Below are 12,891 nucleotides of genomic sequence, written 5' to 3'. Positions count from 1 at the left end.
ATGGTCGTGGTTCGCGGACAGCCTCAGCTACTTAGGCCCTCTGCAACTCAGTGAGACGCGGTTTCAAAATAAATAATAAAAAATAGGGCAGGGGTGTAGCTCGGAGGTCGAATGCCTCTGGGTTCCACCCCCAGACCTGCAAAAAAAAAAAAAAAAAAAAAGACTGAAAAATAGGACTGGGGGTGTAGCTAGGACGTAGAGTGCCCCCACCTGCCCGTTTTCCTCCCCAGTACTGCAAAAAAGAAAAAAAGGAAAAATATGTAGAACCTTAGTTCCTATGTCTTTTATCACATGACCAAAATCAGGTTAAAGTAATTTCTATATTCTGGCACTAAGCAAGACCCTGTTTCTAAAAATAAATAAAATAAAAGGGTTAGGGGTGAAGCTCAGAAGAAGAATCCTCCTGGGTTTAATCCCCAGGACCACAAACAAAAGAAAAAAAAATTTAAACAGGTTATTGCTAGTTGCTGAGAGTTTTGCTAAATTGCTGAGTCTGAATTTTTTCTTTTTTTTTTTTTCTTTTTGGGTACTGGGGTTCCTGGAAGCCCTTCTACCTCCGGGCTACACTCCCAGACCTATTTTTACATTTTTATTTGGAAACAGGGTCTCCTAAGCCAGCACACAGTGATCCTCCTGTCTCTGCCTCTGAAGCACGGATTACAAGCGTGTGCCACCATGCCTGGCAGCTGAGTCTGATTTTGAACCTGCATTCCCCCACCCTTTTTTTTTTTTTTTTGAGGTCTTGGATGGAACCCAGGGACATTCTACCCCTAAACTACACTCCCAACCCTATTTTTTTTCTTTATTTTGAAACAGAGTCTCACTGAGTTGCAAAGGGCCTCACTAAGTAGTAGCTGAGACTGTCCATAAACTGCGATCCTCTTGTCTCAGTTTCCTGTCTAACTACTATTTTTTTTTTTTTTTCTGGTACTGAAGATGGAACCCAGAGGCCTTCTATCTCGGGGCTACACTCCCAGACCTATTTTATATTTTATTTGGAAACAGGGTCTCTTAAGTCAGCCGAAGCTGGCTTTGAACCTTTGCGATCCTCCCGTCTCAGCCTCAGAAATGTGGGGATTACAAGTGTGTGCCACCACACCTGGCCTGTCTCTACTTTTTTTTTTTTTTTTTTTTGGTGGTACTGGGGATGAAACTTCTCTGGGCTACACTCCCTGACTGACTGACTGACTGACTGACTGACTGACTGACTGTCTGTCTGTCTGTCTGTCTGTCTGTCTGTCTGTCTGTCTATCTATCTATCTATCTATCTATCTATCTATCTATCTATCTAATCTATTTTGGTGGTACTGGGGTTCCTGGAAGCCTTTCTACCTCCGGGCTACACTTCCAGACACCTATTTTTTATATTTTTCTTTGGAAACAGAGTCTGTTAAGCCAGTGAGGCTGGCTTCAAACCTGTGCTATCCTCCTGTCTCTGCCTCCTAAGTCCAGGGATTACAAGTGTGTGCCACCACGCCCAGCGTGTCTCACTTCTTAAGGCAGTTCTTGAACCATGATCCTTCTGTCTCAGCTTCTCAAGTACTAGTTTTACAAGCATGTGCTACCATGCCCTTCCATTTATCATTTTTTAGTGCTGAAGAGTCAAAATATTTATTTTAGCTTTTTTTGGGGGGTACTAAGGATGGAACCCAGGGGCATTCTACCTCTGAATTACACCCCCCAGCCCTATTTTTTATTCTTTATTTTGAAACAGGGTCTCTCTCACTGAGTTGCAAAGGGCCTCACTAAGTAGCTGAGACTGTAGACCAGCCTCCAGAATGCTGGGATTAGGCTACTATTTTTTTTTTTTTTTTTTTTTTTTTTTTTTGTGGTACTGGGGTTCCTGGAAGCCCTTCTACTTCTGGGCTACACTCCCAGACCTAATATATATATATATATATATATATATATATATATATATATATATATATATATATATATATATATATATATATATATATATATATATTTTTTAAATTTGGAAACAGGGTCTCTTAAGCCAGCCAGGCTGGCTCAGAACCAGTGCCATCCTCTTGTCCCATTGTGTCATGTAATTCTATCTAATAGCGTTTCCTAATAAAGAACTGTAACTTAGTATCTATTGATCAATGTTTCTGCAGTTTTCCTGGATCTTTTCCTCCTAGGGGATTGAACCCAGGGGCATTTTACCTGTGAGCTACAATCTGGAGATAAAACCTCAGCTGTATTTTATTTCCTTTTGAAACAGGGTGTCAGAATTTACAGAGGGGGGCTAGGCATGACCACTTGTAATCCCAGCATTTGGGAAGCTGAGACACAAAGATAATGGTTTGCAGATAGATTCAGCTGCTTATTGAGACCTTTTGCAATTCATTGAGACCAGAAGCTGGGTGTGGTGGCACATGCTTATAATCCCAGTATTCTGGAGGCTGAAGACCAGAGGATTGCAGTTCACAGCCAGCCTCAGCTACTTAGTGTCGCCCTCTGCAACTTAGTGAGACCCTGTTTCAAAATAAAGAATAAAAAGTAGGGCAGGGGCCTGGCATGGTGGTGGTGGTGGTGCATGCTTGTGATCCCCGTGCTTGGCTTGTGATTTCTGTGCTTGGGAGGCAGACAGGATTGCACAGGTTCAAAGTCAGCCTTGCTGGTTTAGGAGACCCTGTTTCCAAATAAAAATATAAAATAGGGCCGGGTGTGGTGGTGCACGCTTGTAATCCCCGCGCTTGGGAGGCAGAGACAGGAGGATCACGCAGGTTCGAAGCCAGCCCTGCGCACTGGCTTAGGAGACCCTGTTTCCAAATAAAAATGTAAAAATAGGTCTGGGAGTGTAGCCCGGAGATAGAAGGGCTTCCAGGAACCCCAGTACCACCAAAAAAAAAAAAAAAAAAAAAAAAAAAATATATATATATATATATATATATATAATAGGTCTGGGAGTGTAGCCTGGAGGTAGAAGGGTTTCCAGGAACCCCAGTACCACCAAAAAAAAAAAAAAAAAAAACCCAAACAAACAAACAAACAAAAAAAAATAGGATAGGGGGTGTAGCTCAGAGGTTGAATGCCCCTGGGTTCCATCCCCAGACCCGCACACACACAAAAAAATAGGGCTGAGGGTGTAGTTTGGAGGTAGAATGCCCTTGGGTTCTATCCCCAGTACTGAAAAAAAAAAAAAAAAAAAAAAAATTAGCAGAGGGCCTTGCTAAATTGAAGGAGGGTGTCCATGAATCTGAGATCCTCCTATCTTAGCTACCCAATGTACTGGATTGCTCTTTTCCATATACATTTACCTTTTATAAGAAGTCAGTTTTTTGTGGATTCTACATAAATGAAATCATGCAGTACTTATCTTTCTGTGCCTGTCTTATTTCACTTAGCATAATCACTAGTATCATGCTGCTGCAGATATCAGGACTTCATTTTTTAAAAAAATAGTTCAATAGTATACCACTGGCTTACTCTTTGCTGTATTTGAAAAAAATTAATTAGTGCATTGTTATCATACATCATAGTGAGGTTTAATGTGATAAAACATAGATGCACACAGTTCTTTTCTTCCCTCTCCACTAGTGTTAGTGAAATTGGTAGTAGTATTTCACATATTGTCATAGTATTACTTGAACATTCCTTCTTCAATCCTTCTTCTCCTCCCTGATGCCTCCACTAGTTTACAGGTCTCTGCATTATTTAAAGTTCTTTGTGTTCCCTATTTTCTCTCTAGTTTCCACAATTAAGAGAAATCATTTAATGCTTAACTTGCTGAGTCTGCCTGATCTCAAATACATAAATATTCTCCAGTTCCATTCATTTTTCTGCAAATAAGATAATTTTGTGCTTTATGGCTGAGTAGAATTTTATTGTGTGAGTATATAGCATGGTGGGATTTTTTGGTAGTGGGGACTGAACCCAGGGGCATTCTACCTGTGAGCTATAACCTCAGCCGTATTTCCTTTCTCTTTTCTTTTTCTTTTCTTTTCTTTTTCTTTTCTTTTCTTTTCTTTTCTTTTCTTTTCTTTTCTTTTCTTTTCTTTTCTTTCTTTTTTTGCAGGTCTGGGCATGGAACCCAGGGGCATTTGACTTCTGAGCTACACCCTTGCCCTATATTTTATTCTTTATTTTGAATTAGAGTCTCACTGAGTTGCAAAAGGCCTCACTAAATAGCTGAGGCTGTCTGTGAACTGCAAGCATCTGGTCTCAGCCTCCCGAATGCTGGGATTACAAGCTTGTACCACCACACCTGGCTCCTATTTTATTTCTTTTTGAAATAAAGGATTTAAAAATTTGCAGAGGATTCTAGGCATGGTGGCCCATGCTTGTAATCCCAGCATTTGGGAGGCTGAGACAGGAGGATAATGAAAAAGAAAGCATATCTCTATATTTCTTTGGATATAGTAATGAAGAAATAAATCTGATGTTTTATGTAGATAACTGGGTAAAATGCTGCTTGAGAACTCTGTGTGTGTGTGTGTGTGTGTGTGTGTGTGTGTGTGTGTGTGTGTATGTGTGTGTGTGTGTGTGTTTTAGTGGGGATTGAAGCTAGGGGCATTTTACATCTGAGCTATTCACTGAGCTACTCATAGACCTCTTCTATTTTTATTTTTTTAAATGGGATCATCCCAGATTGATGAGTCTCACTACTTGCTGAAGCTTTCCTTGAACCTATAATCCTCCTGTTAAGCCTCCTAAGTGCTGGAATTATAAACATGTACCACTACGCCTGCCTTTTTCTTTTATTTTCTTTTCCTTTTTTCTTTTCTTTTCCCTCCATTCCTCTTTCTTTCTTTCTTTCTCTCTCTCCCTCCCTCTCTCCCTTCATCCCTTCCTTCCTTCCTTCCTTCCTTCCTTCCTTTCTTCCATGTGGTACTGGGAATTAAACTCAGCAAAAAATTTCTCTCTGAGCTTCACCCTCAGCCCTATTTTATTTTACTCTTATTTTAAAACCTGGTCTAAATTACTTAGGGCTTTGTAAAGTGGAGTGCATCACTGTGCCCTACTAAGAACTTTAAATTTCAAAACATTGAAGCTGGATGTAGTACCCCGTGATTGTAATGTCAGTACTTGGGAGGCTGAGACAGGAGAATCTCAAATTTGTGGCCAGTCTCAGCTACTTAATGAGACCCTGTTTCAAAGATAAGGAATAGATAAGCTGGGTGTGGTGGTGCACTCTTGTAATACCAGCATTTGGGAGGCTGAGACCAGAGAAACGCAGACAACCTCAGCTACTTAGTGAGGTTCTCTGCAACTCAGTGAGACCCTTTTTCCAAAAAAAAAAAAAAAAAAAAAAAAAGAATAAAAAACATGGCAGGGGTGTAGCTCAGAGGTCAAATGCCCCTGGGTTCCAGCCCCAGATCCACACACAAAAAAAGCGGGTGTGGTGGCGCACGCTTGTAATCCCTGCACTTGGGAGGCAGAGACCAGAGGATCGTGCTAGTTCGAAGCCAGCCGCGCTGGCTTAAGAGACCCTGTTTCTAAATAAAATAGAAAATAGGTCTGGGAGTGTAACCCAGAGATAGAAGGGTTTCCAGGAACCCCAGTACCACAAAAAAGAAAAGAAAATAAAAAAGAAGATATACTAGAGCTAGAAGTATAGCTTGAAGGTAGAATGCCCCTGGGTTCAATCCCCATACTGAAAAATAAAAGCATTTCAAAATTTAGAGTTTAGATTATTTTCCAGTGAATTGTGCTTAATATTTATGTTTGACACCAGGTGTAGTGGTACATAATTGTAATCTCAGTACTTGGGAGGCTGAGACAGGAGGATCACAAGGTTTGCAACCAGCCTCAGTAATTTAGTGAGGCCATCTGCAATTTAGTTAGACCTTGTTTTATTTATTCATTTATTTATTTTTATACAATTTTTTTTGTGTGTGTGGTGGTACTGGGGTTCCTGGAAGCCCTTCTACCTCCGGGCTACACTCCCAGACCTATTTTTATATTTTTATTTGGAAACAGGGTCTCCTAAGCCAGCGCGTGGATGGCTTTGAACCTGCGCGATCCTCCTGTCTGCCTCCCAAATGCGGGGATTACAAGCGTGCGCCACCATGCCCGGTTTATACAAATTTTTTTATTGAAAATAAATGGTATACATTTAAACTGTACTTGGTGCCTTCCCCCACCCTCCCACCCCTGTTTTCCCTTCCCCCCTTCCAACCAATGATTGTCCAGGGTAACCATGCCATATTCATACTTTTACACATATTCGGATATAGACCCTCATTAATAAAGTTCAGCCTTCCTCCTTTCCTATATTTCCATTCAAACTTTGCTGAGATTTCCTAGACCTTGTTTTAAAATAAGAGAATAAAATAACCTGGAGGTAGAATGCCCTTTCTTATTAAAGGTCATCATGGTCTTTTTTGGTAGGGGGTACTGGGGATGGAACTCAGGGGCATTCTACCTCCGAGCTGCAACCCCAGCCCTATTTTTTTACACCCTGCTTGTGGTCTTAATGACAATTTAAAAATATCTACATAGCCGGGTATGGTGACGTATGCTTCTAATCTCAGCATTTGGGAGGCTGAGACCAAAAGATTGCTGATTGCTGTTTCAGAACAGCCTCAGCTACTTAGTGAGGCCCTCTGCAACTCAGTGAGACCTTGTTTCAAAATAAATAAAAAATAGAGCTGGGGGTGTAGCTCAGAGGTAGAATGCCCCTGAGTACTAAAAATCTGATAGAAGTTGCTTAATATTTTTTTTTTTTTTTTGGCTGGTCTGGGGATGGAACCCAGGGACATTCGACCTTCGAGCTCATCCCCAGTCCTATTTTCTTTTTTTGTGTGTGTGTGTGTCGTACTGGGGATGGAACTCAGGGGCATTTTACCTCTGAATTGCACCCCCAGCCCTAAGTTTTATTCTTTATTTGGAAACAGGGTCTCACTGAGTTGCAAAGGGCCTCACTAAGTAGTAGCTCAGGCTCTCCTTGAACTGTGATTTTTCTGTTTAAGCCTCCCAAATGCTGGATTATAAGTGTGCACCGCTGCCCCGGGAAAACCCTATTTTTTATTCTTTATTTTGAAATAGGGTCTGATTGAATTGTAAAGGGCCTCACTAAATAGCTGAGGCTGTCTGTAAACTGTGACCCACCTGTCTCAGCCTCCCAAATGCTGGGATTACAAGTGTGTGCCATCATGTTCATCTTATTCTTTATTTTGAAACAGGGCATTACCAAGTTTGCAGAGAGCCTCAGTACATTGTGGAGAGCCTCACTAAGTAGCTGAGCCTGGCAGAGAACCTATCTATATCTAGCTCAACCTTTTTTTTTTTTTTTTTTTTTTGCGGTACTGGGAATAGAACCTAGGAGCATTCTACCTCCGAGCTACACTCCAGCCCTAATTTTTATTTTTTATTTTTGAAACAGGGTCTCACTGAGTTGCAAAGGGCCTCATTAAGTAGTAGCTGAGGCTGTCTGCAAATCTGTATTCTTCCTGTCTCAGGCTCCCAAATGCTGGGATTCTAACTTATATCAATTTAAGTCTTTTTTTTTTTGGTGCTGGAGATTAAACCCAGGAGCATTTTGTCTCTGAATTATACCCTAGTTTTATTTTATTTTATTTATTTTTTTGGTGGTCCTGGGGTTCCTCGAAACCTTCCTACCTCTGGGCTACACTCCCAGACCTATTTTTATATTTTGATTTGGAAACAGGGTCTCCTAAGCCAGCAAGGCTGGCTTCAAACCTGCGCAATCCTCCTGTCTCCGCCTCCTAAGCACGGGGATTACAGATGTGCACCACCATGCTTTAAAACATGGTCTCACTAAATTGTGGAGGTTGGCTGTAATCTGGGATCCTTCTCTCTTAGCCTTCCAAGTACACTGGTATTATAAGTGTGCATCACCATGCCTGGCTTAATTTAAATCTTATTTTTAAATATTAGTAAAAGCTGGTATAGTAGCACATGCCTATAATTCCAATAATTGGTAGGCTGAGACAGGAGGATTGCAGGTTCCATACCAGGCTTAGTAATTTGGCAAGGCTGTTAGAAACTTAGTGAGACCCTATAAAAAATAAAATAGAGTTAGGGATATAGCTCAGAAATAGAATGCCTCTGAGTTTAATTACCAGCAAAAAAAAAAAAAAAAAATTACACACACACACACACACACACACACACACACACACACACACACACACACCCCCTTCATTAACTTGGGCATATTGGCTCAATTACACACACACACACACACACACACACACACACACACCTTCATTATCTGGGCTTGTTGGCTCAAGCCTGACTAAACTGGAATTCAGGTCTTCTAGAAGAAATAGGGTGGTGTCCTGTGGAATGCTGAACTTTGTTGGTTTCATTGTTCTTATCTTGTGAAAGTTTTATAAAAATAACTTGGCTTAGCCCGGCGTGGTGGCTCATGTTTGTAATCCTAGTGTTTGGGAGGCTGAGATAGGAGGATTGTGGTTTGCAGACAGCCTCAGCTACTTAGTGAGACCCTGTTTCAAAATAAAGAATGCAAAATAGGGCTGGGGGTGTATCCTGGACATAGAATGACCTTTGGTTCCATCCCCAGAACAGGAAAAAGAAAAACAAAAACCAAACAAACAAAAAAACCTTGTTTTCTCAACCAAGATTGAGTTAGGTAATTTTTATGGTAGACTGTATGACTGATTCTCCTACAATTCCTTTGGGTGAAACTCAGGGCTTGGGCCTACTAAGCAAGGTACCACAGCTCCTAGCTGGGATTTTCATCACTTATCCTCCCTAAGACAAATTTACTTTGTAATGTATGTGATGAAACTTTTTTTTTTTTTTTTACAGAAACTTGCCTGTTACCACTGTAAAATTTTCTTATTTATATTACTGACCTTTCAATTTTATTCATATTTTCTGTGTGTTTGACTGAAGTTTTAAAAATGTTAAGTCTTACAAATCCTAATGATCTAAATCATATTATCCAAGCTTTAGCTTGACTTTATTTATTTTTATTAAAAATTTTTTTTTTGCAGGGGTGGGCATGGTGGTGCACGCTTGTGATCCCTGCGCTTGGGAGGAAGCCAGCTTCTGCTGGCTTAAGAGACCCTGTTTCCAAATAAAAAATATAAAGTAGGTCTGGGAGTGTAACCTGGAGGTTGAAGGGCCTGGGTTTCATCCCCAGTACCATCACCAAAAAAAAAATTTTTTTTTTCTTTGCATTACCGGGGATGGAACCCAGGGACACTCTACCCAGCCCTATTTTTTAATTCCTCCTCCTCCTCCTCCTCCTCCTCCTCCTCCTCCTCCTCCTCCTCCTCCTCCTCCTCCTCCTCCTCCTCCTCCTCCTCCTCCTTCTTTTTTGTGGTACTTGGGGTGGAATCCATGGGCTTTTCTAACTCTGGGCTATTCTCCCCTACCTATTTTATACTTTATTTGGAAACAGGTTCTCACTAAGTTGCTGAGAGCCTCACTCTTGTTTCGAACCTGTGTGATCCTCCTGTCTCAGCCTCCTAAGCACTGGGATTACAAGCGTGTACCACCACCCCTGGCTTTATTCTTTATTTTTTGAAACAGGATCTCACTGAGTTGCAAAGAGCCTCACTAAGTAGTTGAGGCTGTCGGTGAATCAGGATTCTCCTGTCTTAGTCTCCTGAATGCTGGGATTACAAGCGTGGACCATCACTACTGGCTTTATTTATTTATTCTTATTTATTAATTTTTTATTGTAATGAGGATTGAACTCGGGCATGCTACCTTCAAAATATATCCTCAGCCTGATTTTATTTATTTATTTATTTATTTATTTATTTATTTATTTATTTATTTATTTATTTATTTATTTATTTACTTTTGGTGGTACTGAGGGTGGAACCCAGGGGCTTTCTACCTCCGGGCTATACTCCCAGACCTATTTTATACCTTATTTGGAAACAGGGTCTCACTCAATTGCTGAGAGCCTCACTAAGTAGCTGAGGCTGGCCTCGAACCTGTGTGATCCTCCTGTCTCAGCCTCCCAAGCCTGATTTTATTTTTTATTTTGAAAACGTGTTCACTAAGATGCAGAGGGCCTCACTAAGTACCTGAGGCTGGCCTCAGTCTCCCAAGTACTGGCATTACAAGTGTGTACCACACCAGCCTATTTTTTCCTGGGCATAGAATTTATGTGATACCATATTTACCTTTTTATCTTATTAGTGTCGTAGAGGCCTTCTATTAGTACACAGAGACTACCCTTTTTTTAAATTATTCTTAAAGGTTATATAGTATTTCACTTTATGTAATTTTATTTAGTTTTTATGCACCCTTGTATTTGTAGGTTTTCCCCTTCATTCCACTTTTCCTCCTTTCTTCCCTCTCTCCTCCCTTCCTTCTTATGGTACTTGAGATTGAACCCAGGGGCATTTACCTTCAACCTTCATCCACAGTTCCTTTTTTCTTTTTTTGGTATTAGGGATGGAACACAGGAGCATTCTACCTCTGAGCTACACCCCCAGTTATTCTTTATTTTGAAACAGGCCTAAGTAGCTGAGGCTGTCCTCGAACAAAGATCCTCTTGCCACAGCCTCTCAAATGCTTGGATTACAAGTGTGCACCACCATGCCCAGCTTTCTTTTTATTTTGAAATTGAGTCTTGCTAAATTGCTAGGCTGGCTTGTAACCTGTGATTCTCCTGTCTCAGCCTCCCGAGTATTGTGACAAAAATTGCTGAGGCTGACCTTGGACATGCAGTCCTCCTATTTTAGCCTCCCACCTATTGGGATTATAACCTATGCTATATGTGTATGGTGCTGGGGATTGAATCTGGGGCATTCTACCTCTGAGATGCACCCCCAGCCTTTTTAATTTTGAAGCAGGATCTCATTAGGTTTTTAAATTCCTGAACCTGGGATCCTCCTATCATTAGCCTCCCAAACAACAGGATTATACATTTTTAATCCCCTCATCTTGCTGTGCTATGCTTGTTTGATTGTATTTTTTTTTTTTTTTTTTTTTTTTTTTTTTTTGGTGGTACTGGGTTTCCTGGAAGCTCTTCTACCTCTGGGCTATGCTTCCAGACCTATTTTATTTTTGGAAATGGTCCCTTAAGCCAGCACAATCTTCCTGTCTCCACCTCCCAAGCACGGGGATTACAAGCGTGCGCCACCATGCCCAGCTGAAATTTATTTATATAAAAGTTCTCTTACAACTCATCTCAGTTTGGATTCACCACATTTCAAATATTCAAATATTATAACTAGTATATGGTTATTGAATTTAATAGAGTTTTTGCTATGTCATTTTGGAGTTTTGTTCTAAGAATAAGGACCAATTAACACTTAGATTTGTAAATTTTATATAAAGTTATTAAGGCACTCCTAGACTGTGTGTGTGTGTGTGTGTGTGTGTGTGTGTATTTGATAGTACTGGGGGTTGTACCCAGGGTCACTCTACCACAGAGCTACACTGCCAGACCTTTTTATTTTTATTTCCATATCAGGTGTCACTAAATTGCCCACACTGACCTTGAACTTCTCTTTATCCTATCTCAGCCTCTCAAACACTGAGATTACAGGTTTGTGATACTGTGACCCCTGGTATTTCTAGATTTTGTAGGGTAGTTTTTATTCCCTCCCCCTTTTTTTTTTTTTTTTCTGGTACTGGGGTTCTTTCTAGCTCCGGGCTATACTCCCAGACCTATTTTTATACTTTTTTAAAAAATTTGGAAACAGGGTCTCTTAAGCAAGTGCAGCTGGCTTCGAACCTATGTGATCCTCCTGTCTCAGCCTCCCAAGTGCAGGGATTACAATCATGCGCCACCACGCCCGGCTTATTCTTTTTTTGTAATATGTGAAAGCCCTCAGATATTGTATTAATGTTGGCTCCATTAATACTTAGAGCACATGCCTACAATTCTGGTATTTAAGAGAATGACACAGGAGGATTGCAGTTTGGAGGACAGCCTCAGTATAGTGAGATCCTCAGTAAGTTAGTGAAACTTAATTTCAAAATAAAAAGGGTTAAGGTATACCTTGGTGGTAAACTTCCTCTGGGTTTAATCCTCTGTACCAAAAAAGGAAAAACAAAACAAACAACAAAAACAAAAACTTAGGATGTTTATTCTCAGGAATACTCTATTGAATACTGTGTCTTTGATAGAAAGTGATATTAAATGATTGTGTTCATCTATTTTGTAATTACAGTATGTACATTCTTTCGGGAAGAAAATAATTTACAATTTTATTTTTTAAAATTTTTATATTTTTTACTTCTAGGCTGTTCACTGCTATGAATCTTTAATATTAAAAGCTGAAGGAAAAGTGGAATCTGATTTCTTTTGTCAATTAGGTCACTTCAACCTCTTGTTGGAAGATTATTCAAAAGGTAATGGTTTTTTCTTTTTTCTTTTGTTATTGTAAAAGTTTATAGTTTATCAGGGCCATTTGTTGCAAAGAGAAAGAAAGATTAGATAGAAATGCAAAACTTTTATGTAACTTCATGTTAGTATTCAATAAATTTGATGATTCATTATAACACACTATTGTGCATACATATTTTTGTTTCCCCTTTTAAAAATCTATGTTTTAGCCAGGCATATTGGTGCACACTTGTAATCCCAATACTTGTAGGCTGTGACAGGAGGATCAAAGATTTGCAGACAGCCTCAGCTACTTAGTGAGGTCCTCTGCAACTCAGTGAGACCCTGTTTCAAAATAAAGAATGAAAGCTAGGCATGGTGGCACACGCTTGTAATCCCCACACTTGGGAGGCTGAGACAGGAGGATCGCATGGGTTTGAAGACAGCTTCAGTTACTTAGTGAGGCTCTCAGAAATTTAGTGAGACCGTTTCCAAATAAAATATAAAATAGGTTTGGGAGTATAGCCCAGAGGCAGAAAGCCTCTGGGTTCCACCCCCAGTACCACCACCCCCCCCAAAAAAAAAAAAAAAACCAAAATAAAGAATGAATAATAGGGTAGGGGGGGTGTAGCTTGGAGGTCAAATCCCTCTGGGTT

The 12,891-nt window shown here is 40.2% G+C and overlaps 2 protein-coding genes across 2 annotated transcripts in view; both read left to right on the top strand.

The window, feature by feature from the left end:
* Nucleotides 1-12,891, top strand: part of LOC308279535 (F-box-like/WD repeat-containing protein TBL1XR1) — a gene marked incomplete at both ends in the record, with an annotated part of 935,328 nt that overhangs the window by 488,717 nt on the left and 433,720 nt on the right.
* The window catches only part of LOC308279544 (histone demethylase UTY-like), a gene marked incomplete at both ends in the record, with an annotated part of 146,658 nt that overhangs the window by 1,782 nt on the left and 131,985 nt on the right, over nt 1-12,891 (top strand). Inside the window, one exon of the mRNA XM_080719671.1 lies at nt 12,153-12,261. Coding sequence (XP_080575797.1) covers nt 12,153-12,261 — 109 coding nt within the window. The remainder of the gene's footprint in view (nt 1-12,152; nt 12,262-12,891) is intronic.

This window comes from Muscardinus avellanarius (assembly GCF_963383645.1).
Source record: "Muscardinus avellanarius genome assembly, chromosome: Y".
Classification (NCBI taxonomy): Eukaryota; Metazoa; Chordata; class Mammalia; order Rodentia; family Gliridae; genus Muscardinus; species Muscardinus avellanarius.
The sequence above is the reverse complement of the archived record's forward strand: the minus strand, read 5'-3'. Positions and strand labels throughout refer to the sequence as shown.